At 38.2% G+C, this 25037-nt stretch overlaps 1 protein-coding gene across 1 annotated transcript in view; it reads left to right on the top strand.

The window, feature by feature from the left end:
- LOC128049854 (UDP-glucuronosyltransferase 2C1-like) overlaps positions 1–7996 on the top strand; it is a 35263-nt gene extending 27267 nt beyond the window's left edge. The window contains exons 5-6 of the mRNA XM_052642174.1: positions 1638–1857; positions 7717–7996. Coding sequence (XP_052498134.1) covers positions 1638–1857; positions 7717–7996 — 500 coding nt within the window. The remainder of the gene's footprint in view (positions 1–1637; positions 1858–7716) is intronic.
- The last annotated feature ends 17041 nt before the right edge of the window (positions 7997–25037 follow it).

Below are 25037 nucleotides of genomic sequence, written 5' to 3'. Positions count from 1 at the left end.
ACAATATGTGAACTGTGAAGTTCCAGATATTTAAACTGGTTAAAGAAAAGGCAGAGGAACAAAAGATCAAATTGCCAACATCTGTTGAATCATAGAAAAAGCAAGAGTTCCAGAAAAACCTCTATTTCTGCTTTATTGACTATGCCAAAACCTTTGACTGTGTGGATCACAATAAACTGTGGAAAATTCTGAAAAAGATGGGCATACCAGACCACCTGACCTGCCTCTTGAGAAATCTGTACAGGTCAGGAAGCAACAGTTAATACTGGACACGGAACAACAGATTGCTTCCAAAAATGGAAAGGAGTACATCAAGGCTGTATGTTGTCACCATGCTTATTTAACTTATATGCAGAATACATCATGAGAAATGCTGGAATGGATGAAGCACAAGCTGGAATCAAGATTGCTGGGAGAAATATCAATAATCTCAGATATGCAGATGATACCACCCTTATGGCAGAAAGTGAAGAAGAACTAAAGAGCCTTTTGATGAAAGTAAAAGAGGAGAGTGAAAAAGTTGACCTAAAACTCAACATTCAGAAAACTAAGATCATGGCATCTGGTCCCATCACTTCATGGCAAATAGATGGGGAAACAGTGCAAACAGTGTCAGACTTTATTTTGGGGGTCTCCAAAAATCATTGCAGATGGTATTGCAGCCATGAAATTAAAAGATGCTTACTCCTTGAAAGAAAAGTTATGACCAACCTAGATAGCATATTAAAAAGCAGAGACATTACTTTGCTGACAAAGGTCCATCTAGTCAAGGCTATGGTTTTTCCAGTAGTCATGTATAGATATGAGAGCTTGACTATAAAGAAAGCAGAGCACTGAAGAATTGATGCTTTTGAATTGTGGTGTTGGAGAAGACTCTTGTGAGTCCCTTGGACTGCAAGGAGATCCAACCAGTCCATCCTAAAGGAAATCAGTCCTGAATATTCATTGGAAGGACTGATGCTGAAGCTGAAACTCCAATACTTGGCCACCTGATGCGAAGAACTGACTCATTTGAAAAGACCTTGATACTGGGAAAGACAGGAGGCAGGAGGAGAAGGGGATGACAGAGGATGATGTTTGGATGGCATCACCGATGCAATGGACATGAGTTTGAGTAAACTCCAGGAGTTGGTGATGGACAGGGAAGCCTGGCGAGCTGCAATCCATGGAGTTGCAAAGAGTCGGACACGACTGAGCAACTGAACTGAACTGAACTGATGCTAACATTCTGGTATGGAAACCCTGCACATCTCACCACCCCTTTCCCATCAACAAAAGTATTTTCCCACTAACAAAAATATTTGGTTTCTTCAGTCCCTCCATTCTTTTTTGTTGATGTATTCTCCTTCCAATAACTTGTCAAATGACAAGTACTCTTCATTATTTATTCTGCGGGAAAATTCTCAGTTGTCTGTAGAATGACTTATTGCTGGAATCACTAATTATACTTAGCCTGGAGTAATTAATTGCTACTTTCTTTGGAGCCTATAAGAATTTATATGAGGCCTCATGGCACAGAATTATATAGAAGATGTCACTTAATAGAATTAATGATTTATGAAGGTATCACGATTTTCTGTTTCTGACACTCTTACAACTTTGAATAATATATATATATTTTTAATTTTAATCTTTAGGTCATCCAAAAACCAGAGCTTTTGTCACTCACTGTGGAACCAATGGGATCTATGAAGCTATTTACCACGGAGTCCCTATGGTTGGAATTCCTATGTTTGGTGATCAGCATGATAATGTTGTTCGTATGAAAGCCAAAGGTGCAGCTGTTGAAGTAGACTTGCAAAGAATGACAAGTGCAGATCTGCTTCATGCTTTGAAAGCAGTTATTAACAACCCTTCGTGAGTAGAGAATATATTCTTTTCTAAGAAGAAACATCTTGTTTCTTGAAGAATAATCAGTTTCATAAATTTTTAAATTGACAACTTTTACATAATCACCAGCACATACCTAATAGCAAATTAGATTATTTTATGTTTCCTAAATTTTGTGAAAGTACTTTGTCACCTAACACTAATGAGTGGTAGACTACAATCTTGAAGAAATGCTACATTTATTTAAAGAAAATAAGCTATTGTTGAAAAGATACAAATTTTTATTAATAATAATAATTTTATTACTTAAAAATTGCAGATATTATCACTATAAAGAGTTTAGGCAATATGACAAAAACAAAGGTAAATAAAAATAAAAACTCACTCAACTCTCCTCATGTAGCTATAATCAATGACAGTTTAGAAACTTCTGCTATTTCCTTGTGCTAATTTATAAATAGAAAATAACATAAAGAATTTTGTTTAAAAATAGGACTATATTTGTTAGTTAAAAATTTCTTATATTGGTAGATTTTAAATTGAAGCCAGAGAAAGAGAATGAAGGAAAATTGAGAGATCCAAGGGAGGTAGAGAAGACCCCAGCCTCCTCATTCCCTGACAAAGAACAACAATTAGACACTATTCATGAACAAAATCATTTCTGGGAGTACCCTTAAAGGCCATATAAGAAATTTTAGCAACAGAGTAGAACAAAAAAATTGAGATAAATCACACGAGAACAGAATGATGACAGTTTTATTTTACCAGCATCATCCCCCAAGCCAGCATTACTCATCACCAAGAGAGAACTTTCAGCTAGAAAGAGTTCCTTGGCAGAAAATGAAGAATGAGTTGAGTGACCAATTTCTAAGGCCTTCTGGGGCACAGAAATAGAAAAACAAATTCCAAATTTGTGTGAAGCCACAAGAGATCACAAACAGCCAAAGCAATCCCAAGAAATAATGAAGTTGGAGGCATCCCACTTCTTATTCCAAACTGTACTACAAAGCTATAGTAATTTTTTAAAAATGTCATTGGAATAAAAATAGACATACAGACCAATGGAAAGGATTGGGAGCCCTGAAATGAACCCTCATATGTAAAGCTGAAAATATTTGAAAAAAAAAGTGAAGAATACTCAATAGGAAAAGTGTTATCTATTCAATAAGTAGTACTGGGGAAACTAAATAATTATATGCAGGAGAATGAAATTTGGACCCCATATTACATTACCTATAAAAATTGACTAGAAATAAACTAAAGACTTAAGCAAAATACCTGAAACCATAAAGCTGCTATCTTAAAACAGGAGGAAAAGTTACTTGACAAGTGTCTTAGAAACAAATTTTGGGATATAACACCAAAAATACAAGGAACCAATGCAAAGCTCAATAGGTGGGGCTATATCAAGCTCAAAAACTTCTGCATGGTAAAATAAGTTATCTATAAAATGAAAGGGAATCTACAAAATTGGAGAACATTTTGAAAAGTATACATCTGATAAGAGATTAATATACAAATGATTTAAGGAACTCATTGCTGCTGCTGCTGCTAAGTCACGTCAGTCGTGTCCGACTCTGTGCGACCCCATAGACAGCAGCCCACCAGGCTTCCCCGTCCCTGGGATTCTCCAGGCAAGAACACTGGAGTGGGTTGCCATTTCCTTCTCCAATGCATGAAAGTGAAAAGTGAAAGTCAAGTCGCTCAGTCATGTCCGACTCTTCCTGACCCCATGGACTGCAGCTTACCAGGCTCCTCTGCCCATGGGATTTTCCAGGCAAGAGTTCTGGAGTGGGTTGCCATTGCCTTCTCCAAAGTAAATCATTACTCAATAGCAAAAATAAAAATAAAAATAATGAGCAGAGGTACTGAATAGAGATTTTCCCAAAGACATGCAAATGGCCAACAGGTACATGAAAAGGGGCTTCATGTCACTAAGCATCAGGAAATACAAATCAAAATCCCACCTCATACCTGTTACAATTGTTGTTGATGCTGTTCATTCACTAAGGTGTGTCCAACTCTATGACCCTACAGACTGCAGCATGCCAGGCTCCTCTGTCCTCCACTATCTCCCAAAGTTTGCTCAAATTCATGTTCATTGAGTTGGTGATGCTATCTAACCATCTCATCCTCTGCCGCCCCGTTCTCCTTTTGCCTTCAATCAGTGCCAGTATCAGGGTTTCTTCTAATGAGTCGGCTCTTTGCATCAGGTGACCACAGTATTGGAGCTTCAGCTTCAGCATCAGCCCTTCCACTGAATATTCAGAGTTGATTTCCTTAAGACTGACTGATTTGATCTCCTTGTAGTCCAAGAGGCTCTCAAGAGTCTTCTCTAGCACCACAGTTAAAAGCATCAAATCTTTGGTGCTCAGCCTTCGTTATGGTCCAGTGGTAAAGAATCCATGTGTTAATGCAGGTGCCACAGGAGATGCAGGTTCAATCCCTGAGTTGAGAAGATTCCTTGGAGTAGAAAATGGCAACCCACTCCACTATTCTTGCTTGGAAAATTCCTTGGACAAAGGAGCCTGGTGGGCTACAGTCCATGGAGTCTCAAAGAGCCAGACTTGACTGAGCACACATGCACAAAATAACATTCATGCATGACTACTGGAAAAATCATAGCTTTGACAATGTGGACCTTTGTTGGCAAAGTGATATCTCTGCTTTGTAATACACTGTCTAGGTTTATCATAGTTTTCCTTACAAGGAACAAGCTTCTTTTAATTTCATGGCTGCAGTCACTGTCCAGTGATTTTGGAGCCCAAGAAAATTAAAGCTACCACTGCTTCCAATTGTTCCCCTTCTATTTGACATGAAGTGATGGAACTGGATGCCATGATCTTAGTTTTTTGAATATTGAGTTTCAAACCAGCTTGAAACTGTTAGAAATGCCATCATCAAAACACAAGGTCTAAGAGGTATTGGTGAGGATGTTGGAAAACAGGAACTCCAGTGCACTCCAGGTGAGAATGTAATTTAATACAGCCCTTATGGAAGTTAGTATGGGAACTCCTCAAAAGATTAGCAATAGAACAACTAGATGATCTGCTGGAGAAGGCATAGGCTACCCACTCCAGTATTCTTGGGCTTCCCCTGTGGCACAGCTAGTAAAGAATCTGCCTGCAGTGTGGCAGAGCTGGGTCCAATCTCTGCGTTGAGAAGATCCCCTAGAGAAGGAAAAGACTACCCACTCCATTATTCTGGCCTAGAGAATTCCATGGACTGTATAGACCATGGGGTAGCAAAGAGTTGGACACGACTGAACGACTTTCAGCGACTTTCACTCACTGGGACTGAGTAATCTCACTTCTGAATATGTATCTAAGGAAATGAAAACAGAATGTGGAAGAGATGTCTTCACCCCAGTGCTAATTGCAGCATGATTCACAATAACGAAGACATGACTAAAACCTAGTATTTGTCAGTGGATGAATAAAGAAGATGTGGTATACGTATGTAAAGGAACATTATTCAGCAAATAGGACAAAGGAAATACTGTCATTCGTGAAACCATGGCACTGTGCCAAGTGAAGTAAGTCAGACAGTGAATGACAAATATTTTTCAATGTCAATTATATATGTAATCTAGAAATTCAAACAGAGAGGAGAATGGTGTTTTCAGGGCCTAGGACTTGAGAGACTGGTGAGACAAGCTTTGAATAATAAGGCACAGGTCTGAGTAATAAAATAAATAAGTTCTGGGGGAACTGGTGATTAGCTGTGATCATAACATAAATTTTCAATAATAAAAGATTACATTTTATTTATATTTTATGTTTTCATATAAATATATTCTTTGGAAAAGGGAACTATATTAAAATTAAAAGAAGTGCCAGGCTTGGATAAATATTCCTTTAATATCAGATAAATTCATACTAAAAATTTTGCATAAATCTATAAATAAGTATTGACATTAAAGATTAAAATAATGTTTTAAATATTTCATTTTTTTCAATATTGAATGACTTTTCACTATGAAGTCAATTAACGTCCTACAGTATCTCTCTTTTTGGTTTAACTTATTTTTAACTGGAGAATAATTGCTTTACAATGTCATATTGGTTAGTACTGTACAACAATGTGAATTATCCTTAAGTATACACATATTCCCTCCCTCTTGAGTCTGCCTCTGACCCCCATCCCATCCCATCTCTGTGTCTGTGTGTGTTGGCCAGTCATGTCTGAGTCTTTGTGACCCCATGGACTGCAGCCCGTCAGGCTCCTCTGTCCATGGAAATCTCCAGGCAAGATTACTGGAGTGGGTTGCCATTTCCTTCTCCAGAGATCTTCTGACCCAGGGATCAAACCTCAGTCTCCTGCATCTCCTGCATCGTCAGGCAATTTTTTCTTTTTTTAACACTGAGCCACCTAGGAAGCCCCAGAGCACCAGGCTGAGTTCCCTGTGTTATACAGCAACTTTTAACTGGCTTTATCTAATTTATACATGGTGTCAGTGCTACTCTTTCAGTTCATCCCACCCCCTCCTACCCTGGCTGTATTCACAAGTGTGTTCTCTATGTCAGCATTTCTATTCGATTGTACAACTGGGGTTATCAGTACAATTTTGTCTATGTTCCAATATTAATACATGATATTTGTTTTTCTCTTTCTGACTTACATCACTCTGTATAACAGGCCCCAGGTTCCATCAGTGTGCTTTAAACATCACATCTTAGATTTGTTTGCTATATTATCAGTGTAATGTTATCAAAGTTGATAACGTGCACATCTTGTCCATGACCACAATTTCCAATATCATTTAGCATTAGTTTCAGATTTATACGGATTTAATGATGCAATTTGTGTTTTATCATAGTTTTCAATTCATTTTATTAACTTTTTATCTGATAAATATTTCGTTACTGTGTCTGTCTTGGAACTTCTGTTGATAGTTTGTTTTTCTGAGATGTATTCAGAGGTACTTATTCACTATATTCTTCTGTATTTAGAAAGACCTCCCTGGTTTTTTAAAACCAAAGGGGAAAAGGGTTTTGTTTAAGTTTTTCTGGTTTATAGTTCTCTTCCTCAGAACTTTTTACATGCTGTCCCACCATTTTCTACAAGTTAATGTTCCATATTTTCTATCAATGATGACTGCACTTCAGCGTGGCTGAATAATCCCCCTTCTTCACAAACCCAAGGAAATCTTGCTTCTAAGTCAGCCATTCAAAGCTTTAAACCAAAACCCTGGTCTGTTCCTTGACAGAAGTTAGAAGGATTAGTGTTCTAGCAATTGCCATCCTTCCATCTCACCGCTGCACATGCAGCCCTCGGTAGCCTGAAGCAAAACTTGCAGCATCTATTCAATCTCAAGCCCTACTTCTTGCCCAGAGGGTCACATGAAGCTTTTTATTTGCATCTGGAATGTCAGGACCATGAAGATCACAGACCAAAACCATTTCCTATTACTGTTGAAATCTTATTAACACTGATACTCCAGATCGAACCTGGGGAAGAGTGAAGGGGTGAGAGAAGGGTTCCTTTTTCATAGATCTGCCCTCAATGCTGCTTCCTGACACTATCATGTTCCCAATGCCACACTCAGCAAGTGAGATCAAAATTCTATATTCTCAAGCTACATATTAATCCATTCTTATTTCTGTACTTTCAGAATGCTATTTCCAACTGGCAATTATTTTCTCTCCTACCTCCAATAATTACTGAGACTCTAAAGCATCCAACACATTCCAACTGATAGGCCATCATATCTAGAAATATCTCAAGAGGAAACAAATTGTCATGTGCTTTCTGTAGTCTCGGTGATCTCATTTATCACATCTTATCATATAATTATGCAATATACTTTAAATAATATACAACAGTTGTAAGCATATGGTGTCCTTAATAAACTTTTCAAGTTGTTATTTATATATTCAATTTTAGCTATAAAGAGAATGCTATGAAGTTATCAAGAATTCACCATGATCAGCCTGTGAAACCCCTGGACCGAGCAGTCTTCTGGGTCGAATTTGTCATGCGCCACAAAGGAGCCAAGCACCTTCGACCAGCCTTTCATGACCTCGCCTGGTACCAGCACCACTCTTTGGATGTGATTGGTTTCCTGCTAGCTTGTGTGGCAACTGTTACATTCCTGGTCACTAAATGTTGCCTCTTTTTTTGCTGGAAGTTTGGTAAAACTGCAAAGAAGAAAAAGAAAGAGTAGGCTTTTTTTTTTTTTTTAGCAGTTGGCCTGGAATCCTTGGAATGGTTCATTGAAGTAACCAGCCATTGATTAGTATAGACTTCTCTCCTACTCCACTGGATTCTTGTCCATTCCTCAGTTTATCAAGCCAAAGATCAAAGACTTACTCCCAAAATATGCCACATGATTCAGAAATAAGTTTTAAAATAATCTATTCTTGAAGTGGAGAATATAAGCAATTAAACAAATGGAAGTTACTACCATTAAAGTCTTAGTGTTTCATTTATCAATTTCAGCTCAACCAGTTGAGCTGCTGTTTGAGGTCTTAGGAACATAATGATTAATTCTATTTTCAGTACTGAATGTGTTGAATAGTTCCTGAAAATCTAACATGATTTTGAGTTCAGTATATACTCATTATTACTCATTCTCTAAAGGAACTGGACAAGGAGTAATGTAGAGTACACTTTAGCCAGAGCTTCCATTCCAGTCAGGAAGATCAGGAGACTCAGAGTTTCTCCTCTGCTATGCAACACATTTTGCTGCCTGCTGCCTGCTGCCTGCTAACTCACTTCAGTTGTGTCCGACTCTTTGTGACACCCTGGACTGTAGCCTGCCTGGCTCCACTGTCCATGGGATTCTCCAGGCAAGAATACCGGAGTGGGTTGCCATTCCCTTCTCCAGGGGATCTTCTCAACCCAAAGATCGAACCTGCATCTCTTATGTCTCCTGTATACACAGGCAAGTTCTTTACCACTAGCACCACCTGGGAAGCCCTAAAGCACATTTTACACCATCAATTTTCTTTCAGATGACACATCAGACTTTTTCCCATTTGTAAACACTATTTTCTGTCTTTCATTTCAAGATTCCCCTTCATTTGGGTATTAATAGTGATAATACTTCATTTGTATTATATTAATAACCCTTCCTGGCTTCAGAGAAATAGCCGATTATCATATGTTAGCAAGTTTCATGGTACAATGGAGCAAAAGTAATGATTAGAATTTAATACCTATCCTTTTAAATTAAGTTAAAAATCTATTTAATTCTTTCCTACATTAATTTTACTTACAAAGTACATATGTGAAAAAGAAGAAGCAAACTACTAAAAAGCTACATTGCAAATACTTTTGGAGGAATATGTATTTCTCAAAAATGCTATTTGCTATGTGGATAATTTCTCCAATAAATGGAAACCCAGGAGTTTGCACATTTCTTCCTTTTCCTTTGTCCCATCACTTTTCCTGGTCCTTTCATGAACTGTACTGTGACCACTAAACTAAGCACAAGTACCTAGACGTCTTATTGACTAGTGTCAGCCAGAAATCTGCAGTAACATGAGGATACAAGTTGATTTTTAATAAAAATAAAGATGTCTTTTCCTTTCTTTTCTAAAAAAATCTATCTTCCAGTATGTTGCCCTTGAGGTCTATCCTCCAGTATGTTTTGACCTTGAGATCAAACAATTATTCGGTCTTACCATGATAGCATTACACAGTAGTAATCAAGTTCATTAAATGATCTATCACAGCTTTTGATATTTATAATCCAAGCTTGTGTCTGTATCTTAGAATAATTATAAATCACTTGGGCAGTTATCTGCTTTTACAACAACAGTGGCATAAATAAGAACAAGGTAAAGATAAATGTAATTTTAGATGTGGAATTAACTATAAAGATATATTCTTAATTTTATGAGGTATTGAATAATTAATTATAATGATTTAAGGTATACAGTTTAAAAAGTGTAAACATAATGCTGTCTTGCTTATGATAAAATTAATGTAACCAAACCTACAATTTACCAGAGTGCTATATTCTGGCAATAACATAATGTTCTTTCTTAAAATATTCTTTAAAATCAAAATTTAACTTTTTGTTACTTTCTACCAACAAGATATACCTGCACTTTTTTGTTATTACCAAATGAGACAGCATAAAGGAGTTTAAGTAAACTCATGATATGGATACCTTGAACAATTTCTGAGTTTATACAAAAGAACTACCATAGCAAATAAATGAATAAACTCTATCATGTAGAGACCAACACTTTTCACCTATTTAAATATCTATACATTATTATATTAAATATATTAACAACATGGTAGTAATTTTAGGTATGCGCAAGCTAAACCTTTGTAACATGTCATATATATCCAGTTTAAGTCTGATAAAATATTTTTCAGGAGTTTGATGATCTCTGATGTTTCTTGTTAATTAAAACAGCATGCTTTAATATACTTCATTTTTTAAATATTTATACTTTATATGTGACTATTTTATGAAATCCTGCTCAAGTTTCTTCTTGGTTATTACAAAAAACCTTCATTTTTTGAATGTTGAATTGTAAGCCAGCTTTTTCACTTTCCTCTTTCATTTTCATCAAGAGGCTCTTTAGTTGTTCTTCACTTTCTGCCATAAGGGTGGTGTCATCTGCATATCTAAGGTTATTGATATTTTTCCCAGCAATCTTGATTTCAGCTTGTTTTTCTTCCTGCCCAGCATTTCTCAAGAAGTACTCTGCATATAAGTTGAATAAGCATGGTGACAATATACAACCTTGACGTGCTCCTTTTCCTATTTGGAACCAGTCTGTTGTTCCATGTCCAGTTCTAACAGATGCTTCCTGACCTGCATACAGGTTTCTCAAGAGGCAAGTCAGGTGGTCTGTTATTCCCATCTTTTGAAGAATTTTCCACAGTTGATTGTGACCCACACAGTCAAACGCTTTGGCATAGTCAATAAAGCAGAAATAGATGTTTTTCTGGAACTCTCTTCCTGTTTCAATGATCCAGCAGATGCTGGCAATTTGATCTCTGGTTATTTTGCCTTTTCTAAAACTAGCTAAAAATATGGAAGTTCACAGTTCATGTCTTGTTGAAGTATGTCTTGGAGAATTTTGAGCATTATATTACCAGTGTGTGTTCAGTTCAGTTCAGTTGCTCAGTCGTGTCTGCCTCTGCGATGCCATGAACCACAGCACACCAGGCCTCCCTTTCCAGCACCAACTCCCAGAGTCCTCCCAAACCCATGTCCATTGAGTCAATGATGCCATCCAACCATCTCATCTTCTGTTGTCCCCTTCTCCTCCTGCCCTCAATCTTTCCCAGCATCAGGGTCTTTTTCAATGAGTCAGCTCTTCGCATCAGGTGGCCAAAGTATTAGAGTTTCAACTTCAGCGTCAGTCCTTCCAATGAACACCTAGGACTGATCTCCTTTTGGATGCACTGGCTGCATCTCCTTGCAGGCCAAGGGACTCTCAAGAGTCTTCTCCAACATCACAGTTCAAAAGCATCAATTCTTTGGCGCTCAGCTTTCTTTATAGTCCAATTCTCACATCCATACATGACCACTGGAAAAACCATAGCCTTGACTAGACGGTCCTTTGTTGACAAAGTAATGTCTCTGCTTTTTAACATGCGGTCTAGGTTGGTCATAACTTTCCTTTCAAGGAGTAAGCATCTTTTAATTTCATGGCTGCAATCACCATCTGCAGTGATTTTGGAGCCCATAAAAATAAAGTCTGCCACTGTTACCACTGTTTCTCCATCTATTCCCCATGAAGTGATGGGACCCGATGCCATAATCTTCATTTTCTGAATGTTGAGCTTTAAGCCAACTTTTTCACTCTCCTTTTTCACTTTCATCAAGAGGATCTTTAGTTCCTCTTTACTTCTGCTGTAAGGGTGGTATCATCTGCATATCTGAGGTTATTGATATTTCTCCCAGCAATCTTGATTCCAGCTTGTGTTTCTTCCAGTCCAGCATTTCTCATGATATACTCTGCATAGAAGTTAAATTAGCAGGGTGACGATATACAGTCTTTATGTACCCCTTTTCCTATTTGGAAGCAGTCTGTTGTTCCAGTTCCAGTTCTAACTGCTGCTTCCTGACCAGCATACAGATTTCTCAAGAGGCAGGTCAGGTGGTCTGGTATTGCCATCTCTTTCAGAATTTTCCACACAGTCAAAGGCTTTGGCATAGCATATGAGATGAGGGCAATTTTGTGGCAGTTTGCTATCAAAGCAGTGCTCATAATTCTCCAAGTAGGGCTTCAATACTATGAGAACCAAGAACTTTTAGATGTTCAAGCTAGATTTAGAAAAGACAGAGGAACCAGCGATCAAATTTCCAATCACCTTTGGATCATCAATAAAGAGTTCCAGAAAAACTTCTACTTCTGTTTCATGACTATGCTAAAGACTTTGACTGTGTGGATCACTACAAAGTGGAAAATTCTTCAATAGATGAATTGAGGCACCTTACCTGCCTCCTGAGAAATCTGTATGTAGATTATGAAGCAAGAGTTATAACCGGGCATGGAACACACACTGGTTCCAAATTAGGAAATGAGTATGTACAGGCTGTATATTGTTTCCTTGCTTATTTAGCTTATATGCAGAATACATCATGTGAAGTGCCTGGCTGGCTGGAGCATAAGCTGGAAACAAGATTGCCAGGATAAATATCAATAATCTCAGATAAGCAGATGATACCACCCTCATGGCAGAAAGTAAAGAGGAGCTAAAGAGCCTCTTGGTGAAAGTGAAAGAGGAGAGTGAAAAAGCTGGCTTAAAACTCAACATTCAAAAAATGAAGATCATGGCATCTGGTTCTACCACTTCATGGTAAATGGATGGGGAAACAAGGGATACCATGACAGACTTTATTTTGGGGGGCTCCAAAATCACTGCAGATGATGACTGCAGCCATGATATTAAAAGACACTTGCTCTTTGAAAGAAAAGCTATGACCAACCTAGATAGCATATTAAAAAGCAGAGACATTATCTTGCTGACAAAGGTTTTCTATAGTAAATAGATGGGGAAACAATGGAAACAGTGACAGACTTTATTTTCTTGGACTCCAAAATCACTGCAGATGGTGACTGCAGTCATGAAATTAAAAAATGCTTGCTCCTTGGAAATAAAGCTGTAACAAACCCAAACAGTGTGTTTAAATGCAGAAACATGACTTTGCTAACAAAGATCCATATAGTGAAAGCTGTGGTGTTTCCAGTAGTCATGTATGGATGTCAGAGTTGCATAATAAAGAAGCCTGAACACAAAAGGATTGATGCATTTGAGCTGTGGTGTTGGAGAATACTCTTGAGAACTGTTCGGACTGCAAGAAGTTTAAACTAGTCAATCCTAAAGGAAATCAATACTGACTATTCGTTGGAAGGACTGATGCTTAAGTGAAGCTCCAATACTTTGGCCACCTGATGAAAAGAGTGGAATCATTAGAAAAGACCCTGATGCTGAGAAAGATTGAAGGCAGGAGGAGAAGGGGTCAACAGAGACTGAAATGTTTAGATGGCATCACTGACTCAAGAGACATGAGTTTGGGCAAGCTCCAGGAGTTGGTGAAGGTCAGGGAAGCCTGTTGTGCTGTAGTCCATGAGGCCGCATAGAGTTGGATATGACTGAGTGACTGAACAATGAAGTGTATATATACACATATGTGAACACAAAGTCACATTCTATACATTATTAAGAAATACTCATATTTTCTGTTCTTAATTTCAAACTTGCTTGCTTTTTAAAATGAGGAAAGCATTTTTTTTTCTGTCATGTTTTATCTATTTTACCAAAAATAATGATTTTCTGTGTTTCAGGTTTATCACACTCTTTACATTTATGAGATTATAAACTGTATTTTAAATGGTAATATAATTGGTACTTAGAACGGTCTGCTATTGTAAAATAGGGAACCACAAGTTCTGCAGTGCACGTTGAATTACTATCAACCTTCTGCTTCTCAATTTTATTTCCTTCCCAAGTTCTTTGCTTCTGAATCCACTCCAATTCTACCAAGGTTCTAGTTTCTGACTCCAAACTTAACCAAGGAGACTGAGATCCTAATATCTCATTCTCGTTTCTTTCCCCACAGAGACAGTCTTTAATACTCTCAGATAAAATTGTATATGATATCAGTAACCCATATGGCAACATGAAATGAAAGCACTTTTCACCCTTAAAGGATTTGTCAGATAATAAAAATTATGATTTTTTTATCAAGGGAAGCCACCCCACTATCCTAGAGAGTCTTTACCACAATTAATATGCTTCAGTTAATTCTTGTCTCCTTTCCAGGCAACCTCCTTCAAAAGGACTTACGCCCTCACTGCTGTTTTCAGTGGCCCTGACCTCACAACAGGCCACTGTCCTCCCATGCCAGAGACTCCTGGACACTCAGAGGCAAGTCTAGGTCAGTCTCTTGTGGGGTCACTGCTCCTTTCTCCTGGGTCCTGGTGTGCACAAGGTTTCTTTATGCCCTCCAAGTGTCTGTTTCCCCAGTCCTGTGGAAGTGCCATAGTCATGCCCCACTGGCCTCCAAAGTCAAATTCCCTGGGAGTTCTCAGTCCCTTTGCCAAATTCCCAGGTTGGGAAATCTGTTGTGGGTCCTAGAACTTTCTTAGCAGTGTGAGAATTTCTTTGGTATAATTGTCCTGCAGTTTGGGGGTCGCCTGCTCAGTGGCTCTGTGGTGGGGCTAATGGCAACCTCCTCCAAGAAGACTTACGCCACACACTGCGTGTGTCAGATCTGCTGAAGCCAGGGTGCCTGTCCCCAAGGCAGGCCACTGCTGATGCGTGCTCCACAGAAGACACTCAAACACTCAAAGGCAGGTCTGGTTCAGTCTCTGTGAGGTCTCTGATAGCTAGATGCATATGAATGAAATGATTTCAGTAAGCTCAGAGGTTTACAACTTCCATTACATAGATGATCTCTAAATCTTTTCATGTGAGAAATTTAGCTTTAAACAGTAGCCTTTTAATATTCAGATCACCTGTCCCTCTTTGCAAAACTTATTATATAGCCTAGCTTCTCTCTTACCTCCTTGAAGTCAGCTTTCTCCATGGTTGCCAAAGATGCTGCCTCTTGGCTCAAGTCCTGATGCTGCTGCTAAGTCATTTCAGTTGTGTCTGACTCTATAAGACCCCATACACAGTAGCCCCCAGGCTCCCCGTCCTTGGGATTTTCCAGGCAAGAACACTGGACTGGGTTGCCATTTCCTTCTCCAATGCATGAAAGTGAAAAGTGAAAGTGAAGTCGCTCAGTCATGTCTGACTCTAAGGAACGCCATGGATTGCAGCCTACCAGGCTCCTTTGTCCATGGGATCCTCCAGGCAAGAGTACTGGAGTGGGGTGCCATTGCCTTCTCCATCCTGATATTTCCACCAAATAAAACCTAACTCTCAGCTTTCAGGTTGTGCATATTTTTTCCAGTCAACACTGCAAAAGGAGGTACAATTTCAAAATGCATGTGTAATCAAGTACTTTGGGTTTCCGTGGTAGCTCAGCTAGTAAAGAAACTGCCTGAATGCAGGAGACCTGGGTTCGATCCCTGGGTTGAGAAGATCCCCTGGAGAAGAGAAGGGCTACCCACTCCAGTATTCGGACGTGTAGAATTCCATGGACTGTATAGTCCTTGTGGTTGAAAGATTCAGACACTACTGAGTGACTTTCACTTTTAGTCTTTGCAGTCAGTTGGGGAATAGCATACTTGGTGTGTCACCTAAGACAGATGGCATGGGCCACTATGAGTCCTTTTAAATTGTAAAATGGAGATTAGAGACCAAAAGTCAGTCTAAAGATGGTTAGTTCCTCTCTGGTTTTAAGTGGGAAGAAGCAAGAGAAATTTAGCCATAGGTTCCTGAATTTACTGTCTCTTCACTTGCCCATTCATTTCCTAATTTATTCATTTGACCATGCAGTCTCAGTTGCAGCATGCAGGATTTTTTTTTTTTTTTTTTTTTTTAGGTTGTGACATGCAGGGTTTTTAGTTGTAGCATGTGAACTCTTTAGTTGCTGCAGCATGTGAGATCTAACTCTCTTACCACGGATCAAGCCCAAGCCCTCTGCTTTGGGAGTATGGAGTCTTAGCCACTGGACTACCTCACCTGCCCAGTCAGAATGTGACTTAATCAATTTAATTGCTTCTGAATAATCAGATCAACAATTCTAACTTTCTCAGCTAGGACTGAACATGTATAAACTTGGGGAAAAAGTGGCAGAGTCAGGTCTATCCTATAAAAAAATAAATAAGCCCCTTTCTTTAAAATCTTCTTTAAAATTATAAGATCAGTCTGAGTTTTCTCAATTTTTTTTTGTTTTGTTTGTTTTTTAAACTACAGGCTAGGTTCTTTCTTGTTCTGAATTCTTTCCAAACCGCCTACACAGAGTGTTATTTTAGAACTGGTCTTGCATGTACTTCATAGCAATTTGTCCTTAAAATATATATATATATATATATATATATATATATATATATATATATTCCAGTAATTTCAGATTCTCTGGGATTTTACTCTATTGATTTGGTTGCATAATCAAGCTTTAGTTAGATTTATGATGTTTTACAGATTGTTTTAGATATTTATAGATGTTTATGATGTTTTATAGATGTAAATTATATCACCTGAGAGAACATCCTGATAATTTTCACATTTTCTCTAATAATGAGAAACTGACTATAATATGGCTGATCATTCTTGCGGCTATGTGAATAATAACATTTTTATTTCTGTCATTCCTGTGGTTTTTTTTTTAATATCTGTTAGGTAGTTAGGATAGGAAAAAGGAGTCCAGAATGGTGGTGGCTAAAAGATAAGGAAGGGAAAAGCCTGCGAAAATAGAACAAAGGAAGGTCTGAGGACTGGAGTGAGGACCTCAGGTGAAAGAAGCAGCACTTCTGGCTAGCCCAATTTACACAGGGCAGGCCCAGGGGAAGGAGAAAGAAACATGCAAAAAGAGGAGCCAAAATTGGGCTGGGGGCCTCTCTTGCCTTCATGTCTTTTGGGTCAGCATGCTGTCATGCCTCGAGGATGTATTTTCCTTTACTTGCTAAATAAAACTGACATGTACACGGAGCTGCAGCTGGTTTGTCTGAGGGCTGTAATACTGATCCATCCATTGCTTCGAATTTTTGTTGTGATGAGACAGAACCAAGGGAATTACAAACTCCCCTGATATTTCTATATCAAAACTACTGACAAAACACATTAGATACAAGTCAATGACTTCTGTCTACGATATTCAAGAAAACGGGTTTTCCCACAACTATATCATAAAAAATCAGTTATATTGCCTCTCTAAGAAGAATAAATTTTATTCATACACTCACATCAATGGCGATAGTATTATTCAGTACACAATATAGAAAGATATAAATTGCCTGAGAAATATCTTATGGGTAAGAAACATAAGCAAGTGACTACAAATAGACTCCCCCCAAAAATAACAACGATTATAGTAAAAATAAATGAATAAATAAACTGGCTTAGAGAATACTTAAATCAAAAAAAGTAAACTGTTAATATAAATATTGACATTAAATTTGCTGCCAGTGAGTGCTCAAAAGGAAATGAAAAGCATGTGATTGGAAACTGGAGGAAAGGTAAATCTTTCATCAGAAAGCTTAAAGTATTTATCAGAAAGCTTAAAGAAATTGTGTCCTATGCCTACATGAAATGAAGGATTTGTAAGTGACAAGCTTGTACATCTAGCTGAGATTTGCAAGAAAAGCTTCAAGATACTAACTGGTTTCTTCTGCTGATTATAGTAAAATATGACAAGAGAGGCAGTAAAGTGATGAAAGAACTGTTAAAAAGTAACCTGGACTTGATGGCTTGTGAAATTCAGGCTGTCCACATTGCAAAGGAAACTAGTATTAAGAGATTCACTGTAAAACAAAACAAAAATGCTCTGGAGAAAAAACCAAGTGTGTGGTTATCAAATCTTTTGCTAATACTTCAGAAAGATCCGGAGAAGGCAATGGCAACTCACTCCAGTACTCTTGCTTGGAAAATCCCATGGACGGAGGAACTTGGTAGGCTGCATGCAGTCCATGGGGTCAGAAGAGTCGGGCAAGACTAAGTGACTTCACTTTCACTTTTCACTTTCATGCATTGGAGAAGGAAATGGCAACCCACTCCAGTGTTCTTGCCTGGAGAATCCCAGGGACGGCAGAGCCTGGTGGGATGCCGTCTATGGGGTCACACAGAGTCGGACATGACTAAAGTGACTTAACAGCAGCAGCAGCAGCAGAAAGATCAAAAGATCAAGGTATACAGTCACACAAAAGACTCTTTGGAGACACTGAAGGTGTGAATCATTCAAACCAGAGGGAGTGGTGGAAGTTCCACTTTATCCCCATTTCATCCTTTGAAACACAGTGTCTATAGTGTTATGCTAGATCTGTCATCATTATATTTGGGGAGCAGATAACTTGTTCCTTAGACTCAAAGGAGAGGGATTATGCTCCATAATGGATCATATCCAGAGCTTCTCCAATGCCTAATTGAGATGATATAAAGGGTGAGATTTAGGATCTTGAGATTATGTTGTAATGTGTGGAGACTTTTAGAAACCTAAGGATGAGGTGAATATAGTTTGCGTGTGTGATAAACATGAAACTCTGGGGCCCAGAGGATAGACTGTGGTTAGCAGAATAGTGACCAACAAAGACATCTAACCCCTAATTCCCAGACACTGAAATGCCAGCACATGTGGTGAATTTTAGTGAACTTTGCAGATGTTATTATAATTAAAAACTTTGAGGTGAAGAGAATATCTTGCATTATCCGGGTCTAGCCCATCTGATCACATCCAAATTTCCTTAAAAGCAGAGAACTTTACCTAGGTACAGAGAACCAAAAACATAGCAAGATGAGAAGAAATCAATCTGCTAATGCTGAATTTGGAATGGAGGAAGGGGTTGGAATGCAGAAACTAGGGGAGAAATGCACCAGGGAATGCAGGCAGCCTCCTGAAGCTGAGAAAGAAAAAGAAACAGATTCTTCCCCTAAGCCTCCAGAAAGACATGCTTAGCTGTACCAGCACCTGGAGTTTAGTTCATCAGACTTCTGATCTAAGAAGTAAATGTATAAAGTTTAAAGTTCTGAGTGTGTAGTAAGTTGTTACACCAGCAATTTAACAAAATAACTAATAAACTAATACAAAATTAAATTCTATGATTCTGTCCTTCCCATCATGGAAGGAAAATATTTCTTTGTATTAACAGCTTCTACAGAGATAGGGTGATAAGAAACAGAACACCTTAAGACCCAATACTCGTTTTGTAAATGGATCACTGGAATATTCTTGTTATAGCTCATAGATACAAATACTGAAAGCTAAAATAAAATCAACCTGAGAAATAATAATTCAACAAGAAACCATTTGATTTGCAACTCAAAGAATGACTCCAAGCAGGGTTCAATCCTTGGGTTAGGAAGATTCCCTGGAGGAGGGAATGGCAAGCCACTCCAGGACTCTTGCCTAGAGAGTTCCATGGACAGAGGAGCCTGGTGGGCCACAGACCATGGGGTCACAGAGAGTTGGACATGGCTGAGTAACTAGCACTTTCACTTTCATGCTCTTTCAAGTGCTAATTACCTCTCCTCTGGAAATTAGCCCCCAGATTAGCCCCAGATTAATCCTCCAGATTAGCCCCCTTTTTGTGGGGTTCTTTCATCTCATATCTACATTCTCACAACCTACCATAAGAAAATTTTCAAAAATGAAATAAAGAAATATCTCTCCAGGAATTGAAGCTTTCCAAGGCTCTTCACAGCTTACAGAGCAAATATTTATATAACTATAGTAAATTTCTCCTCATACTCGAAGGAAACTGTGTTCCTTCAGGCTTCCATGCTTTTTCACATTGCTCTCTAAATCTAAATTGCCCCCCGCATAAATTTTATATTTGAAAAAACACTAGTCAGTACTCACTCTCTGCACAAACATCACTTTATGAACATCACTTTACTCTCCCAGGGAGACTTGTTCTTTGTTCTAAAGGGACTTACAAGGGGCTTCATAACCAAAATAGTCATAACTAAAACTAATGCCTCCATCATAGGCATGCACTATCCATTTCCCTTTCCTTTTCTAGATTTTCAAATCTATATTTTCCCTTTAATTCTTTCCTCAGTGTCCAGGAAATCAAAGCTTATTTCACTGGCAGAATGAATGTTTTGCTTAGAATTTATATCCAAATCCTTCTTAAGAGAGATTCTCCTCTCATTCCAGGTCAATAGATTATTGATATCATGAAAACAAATCTATCATGTTATATGCATCTTCCCCTTCCTGCTTCTAATTTGATGGGAATTTCTAGTAAGATTTTTGATATAACATACCTCAATTTAAAAAGTAGGCTACAAAATGAAGTTCAGAAGAAGGTACTTAGAGGATAAATTCTTTCGAAGAGTAAGTTTTGAGAAAGTATAGAAGAAGTGAGAGGAATAGAAGGAAGGTTACAAATATTTAGAAAAGGAAATGATCATAATTCAGAAGCAATATTCTTAAAGAAAGGTGACTAAAATTATACTAAACTGATTAAAGTTATACTCAAAGGATGCTCATGTTCATATAAAGAGGAAAAAAGGAAGGAATAACTTCAGTGAAAAGAACAAAGGTGAGCTAAATGAAATGGAGCTAATAAAATAGGTGTAAAAATATGCAGAAAGAAATGCTTAGAATGCTCAGATAAATCAGAATGTATCTGTGTTGACACATGCTGCTTCCTTATCTGCAAATTCCCTACATCCTAGGTAGTTTCCTCTTACCCTAGAGCCAGAGCATTTACAGTGATACTGGGATTTATTGTACAGAGAAGCACAGAATCATCTATGTTTTTCTTTATCTATTTGCTTTCCAAAGCCTCTGAACTGGATATTAGCTTGCAGAGAAATTGCTAAGGCAGACTCTTGGAAATAGTCTTTAGCTCATAGTCCTTGTGACCTTACCAAGTGGCAGTTATATTTTAACTACTTAATTGATTCTGTCCCAGATATGAGGGAGAGCTACCTCTGACGTTAAGGAAGTTTATGAAGAAGGTTTGGATTTTATCAAGATGTCTAAGAGATGGGCTTTTCATCTTGTGCTTTCTTTTTATTTCAGCTGTGACTTCTGTGAAAAGGTGCTGGTATAGCCAATTGAATAGAATCACTGGATCAATTTCAGGACAATTTTGGATGAACTTGCTCAGAGGGATCATGAAGTGACTGTGCTAGCATCTTCAGCTTCCACCCTGGTGGATCTCAGTAAACCCTCTGCTCTTAAATTTGTGTCTTATCCTATATCCGTCACTAAGAATGAGCCTGATTTGCATTTTATGAAATAGATCAAGGTATCAGTTCAGTTCAGTCACTCAGTAGTGTCCAACTCTTTGCGACCCCATGAATCACAGCACGCCAGGCCTCTCTGTCCATCAAAAACTCCCAAAGTTCACTCAGACTCACGTCCATTGAGTCAGTGATGCCACCCAGCCATCTCATCCTCTGTCATCCCCTTCTCCTCCTGCCCTCAATCCCTTTCAGGATCAGAGTCTTTTCCAGTGAGTCAACTTTTCCCATGAGGTGGCCAAAGTACTGGAGTTTCAGCTTCAGCATCATTCCTTCCAAAGAAATACCAGGGCTGATCTCCTTCAGAATGGACTGGTTGGATCTCCTTTCAGGCCAAGGGACTCTCAAGAGTCTTCTCCAACACCACAGTTCAAAAGCATCAATTCTTCAGTGCTCAGCCTTCTTCACAGTCCAACTCTCACATCCATACATGACTACTGGAAAAACCATAGCCTTGACTGGACAGTCCTTTGTTGACAAAGTAATGTCTCTGTTTTTGAATATGCTACAGAGGTTGGTCATAACTTTTCTTCCAAGGAGCAAGTGTCTTTTAATTTCATGGCTGCAATCACCATCTGTACTGATTTTGGAGCCCCCAAAAATAAACTCTGCCACTGTTTCCACTGTTTCCCCATCTATTTGCCATGAAGTGGTCAGACCAGATGCCATGATCTTCGTTTTCTGAATGTTGAGCTTTCAGCCAACTTTTTCACTCTCCTCTTTCACTTTCATCAAGAAGCTTTTTAGTTCCTCTTCACTTTCTGCATAAGGATGGTGTCATCTGCATATCTGAGGTTATTGATATTTCTCCCAGCAATCTTGATTCTTGCTTGTGCTTCCTCCAGCCCAGCGTTTCTCATGATGTACTCTGCATATAAGTTAAATAAGCAGGGTGACAATATACAGCCTTGACGGACTCCTTTTCCTATTTGGAATCAGTCTGTTGTTCCATGTCCAGTTCTAACTGTTGCTTCCTGACCTGCATACAGATTTCTCAAGAGGCAAGTCAGGTGGTCTGGTGTTCCCATCTCTCTCAGAATTTTCCACAGTTGATTGTGATCCAGACAGTCAAAGGTTTTGGCATAGTCAATAATGCAGAAATAGAGGTTTTTCTGGAATTCTCTTGCTTTTTCCATGATCTAGCGGATGTTGGCAATTTGATCTCTGGTTCCCCTGCCTTTTCTAAAACCAGCTTGAACATCAGGGAGTTCACGGTTCATGTATTGCTGAAGCCTGGCTTGGAGAATTTTAAGCATTACTTTACTAGCATGTGAGATGAGTGCAATTGTGCGGTAGTTTGAGCATTCTTTGACATTGCCTTTCTTTGGAATTGGAATAAAAACTGACCTTTTCCAGTCCTATGGCCACTGCTGAGTTTTCCAAATTTGTTGGCATATTGAGTGCAGCACTTTCAGAGCATCATCTTTCAGGATTTGAAATAGCTCCACTGGAATTCCATCACCTTCACTAGCTTTGTTCGTAGTGATGCTTTCTAAGGCCCACTTGACTTCACATTCCAGGATGTCTGGCTTTAGATTAGTGATCACACCATCGTGATTATCTGAATCATGAAGATCCTTTTTGTACAGTTCTTCTGTATATTCTTGCCACCTCTTCTTAATATCTTCTGCTTCTGTTAGGTCCAGAGCATTTCTGTCCTTTATCGAGCCCATCTTTGCATGAAATATTCCCTTGTTATCTCTAATTTTCTTGAAGAGATCTCTAGTCTTTCCCATTCTGTTCTTTTCCTCTATTTCTTTGCATTAATCACTGAAGAAGGCTTTCTTATCTTTTCTTGCTATTCTTTGGAACTCTGCATTCATATGCTTATATCTTTCCTTTTCTCCTTTGCTTTTCGCTTCTCTTCTTTTCACAGCTATTTGTAAGGCCTCCCCAGACAGCCATTTTGCTTTTTTGCATTTCTTTTCCATGGGGATGGTCTTGATCCCTGTCTCCTGCACAGTGTCACGAACCTATTCCATAGTTCATCAGGCACTCTATCTATCAGATCTAGGCCCTTAAATCTATTTCTCACTTCCACTGTATAATCATAAGGGATTTGATTTAGGTCATACCTGAATGGTCTAGAGGTTTTCCCTACTTTCCTCAGTTTAAGTCTGAATTTGGTAATAAGGATATGGGCCTATGAATTACCAAAGGGTATGGCAACCCACTCCAGTGTTCTTGCCTGGAGAATCCCAGGGTTGGCGGAGCCTGGTGGGCTGCTGTCTATGGGGTCGCACAGAGTCGGACACGACTGAAGCAACTTAGCAGCACACTAAGGGAATGTGATTCAAAGATGCAAAAAAAAAAAAAAAAAAAAATCAAAATATTCTGATACTGTTGAAGAGCTCTGTGTGGATGGAATCTTAAACTACAAACTTATGAAAAAACTGATTGAGGTCAGATTTGATGTTCTTAGAGATGCAATTTCTCTTTGTGCTGAGCTGCTGGTTAAACTGTTTACCCTACTTTTGGTTTACAGTCTTCAATTTTTCACAGGCAATACATATGAAAAACTCTGTGGTGGGCTTATATTTCCTCCTTCCTACATACCTATTATAATATTTAAACTAAGTGACAAAATAGCATTAATGGAGAAAGTGACAAATATTGTGTATGACTTATATTTTAACTTTGCATGAGAGTTTTAACAATAAGTGGGATAAATTTAACAGTGAAGTATTGGTAAGTCTGGTTTTTCACATTTTCCCTCCAGTAGATGAAAAGAAATCTTACTTTCTTTGCATGGGTTAGAATGGTATAATTTGTATTTTCTTATGTTTAGTGTCAAAATGGAAATATAACAACTTCTTAGTCAAAAGGTATCAACTATTCAGGAGAGTGTTCAAAGTAGTCTAGAACTCTGTGATACTGAAGATGTTCCTCTGTTTGACAATAATAATCCAATATGTGAATATTCTTGAGGTTTATTTGTTTTGAAAGCTACATATGCACTGCACTTTTTTAAATCATAATGTCTGTTATTTATTGCTGTAAAATAAGCTATCCTAAAACTCATGGTTTAAAAGAGAAACCATACTGTTTGCACATGATCCTGTGAATCAGAAATTTGGGCTGGGTTTAGGAAAATGTCTCTTCAGTGGGTTTTGCCTGGGCTTAATCTTTATGCAACTGTTAGTTACCAGGCTTGGCAGGAGTGGAATGGTCCAAGAAAGTGTCACTCAACTGGCTGGGGTTTGGCAGATTATCAGGATACTTTGATTGTCTCCTCCACGTGACCTCTCCAACAGAATACCTTGGACCTTTTTAGATGATAGAAGAATTCTAGTATAGGTTGCATGAAAGTTTTAGACTAGATTTGAAAGTCACACAAAATCACTTCTGCCACTTTCTATTGGTAAAACAGGTCAGGAGGAAAGCCCAAATTCAAAGGGTGAAGAAATAGCCTCCACCTCTTAATAGGAGGAGTTACAAAGAGTATTAGCCATTTTTGATATGCTATAGTAAGAAATTTCATTAACTATATTTAAGAATCAAATGAAGTTTAGTCATGAGGAAATATCTTTTTAAACCTGGATCAGTAAAAAAAAAAAAAAAAAAAAAAAAAACAACTATGTCTAGAGCAATCTGATATATTGTATAAACTTTGTGTTTACCTGTCTTTAAAATTAGACATTTCTATGAACTCATAGCTGAAGTTCCGTTTAGCTTTCAGAATCAAAATTCCTGACTTCTCCATCTAGATTCAATTCTTCTATTATTTTAATCTCTCTAACATCTCCATCATCTAGTATCTCTATTGAGAAGAAAAATTGCTTAGTTGTGGATGAATTTCTCTGGGAATTATCTAGTATTACTCCTTCCCTATCAATGGATTCAATGTCATTTACTAAGTAAACCTCTAGTCTTTCCCATTTTAATACTTTCTCTATTTCTTGGGATTGATCACTTAGGAAGGTTTT

Source organism: Budorcas taxicolor, chromosome 6 (genome assembly GCF_023091745.1).
Source record: "Budorcas taxicolor isolate Tak-1 chromosome 6, Takin1.1, whole genome shotgun sequence".
NCBI classification, from domain to species: Eukaryota; Metazoa; Chordata; class Mammalia; order Artiodactyla; family Bovidae; genus Budorcas; species Budorcas taxicolor.
The sequence above is the reverse complement of the archived record's forward strand: the minus strand, read 5'-3'. Positions and strand labels throughout refer to the sequence as shown.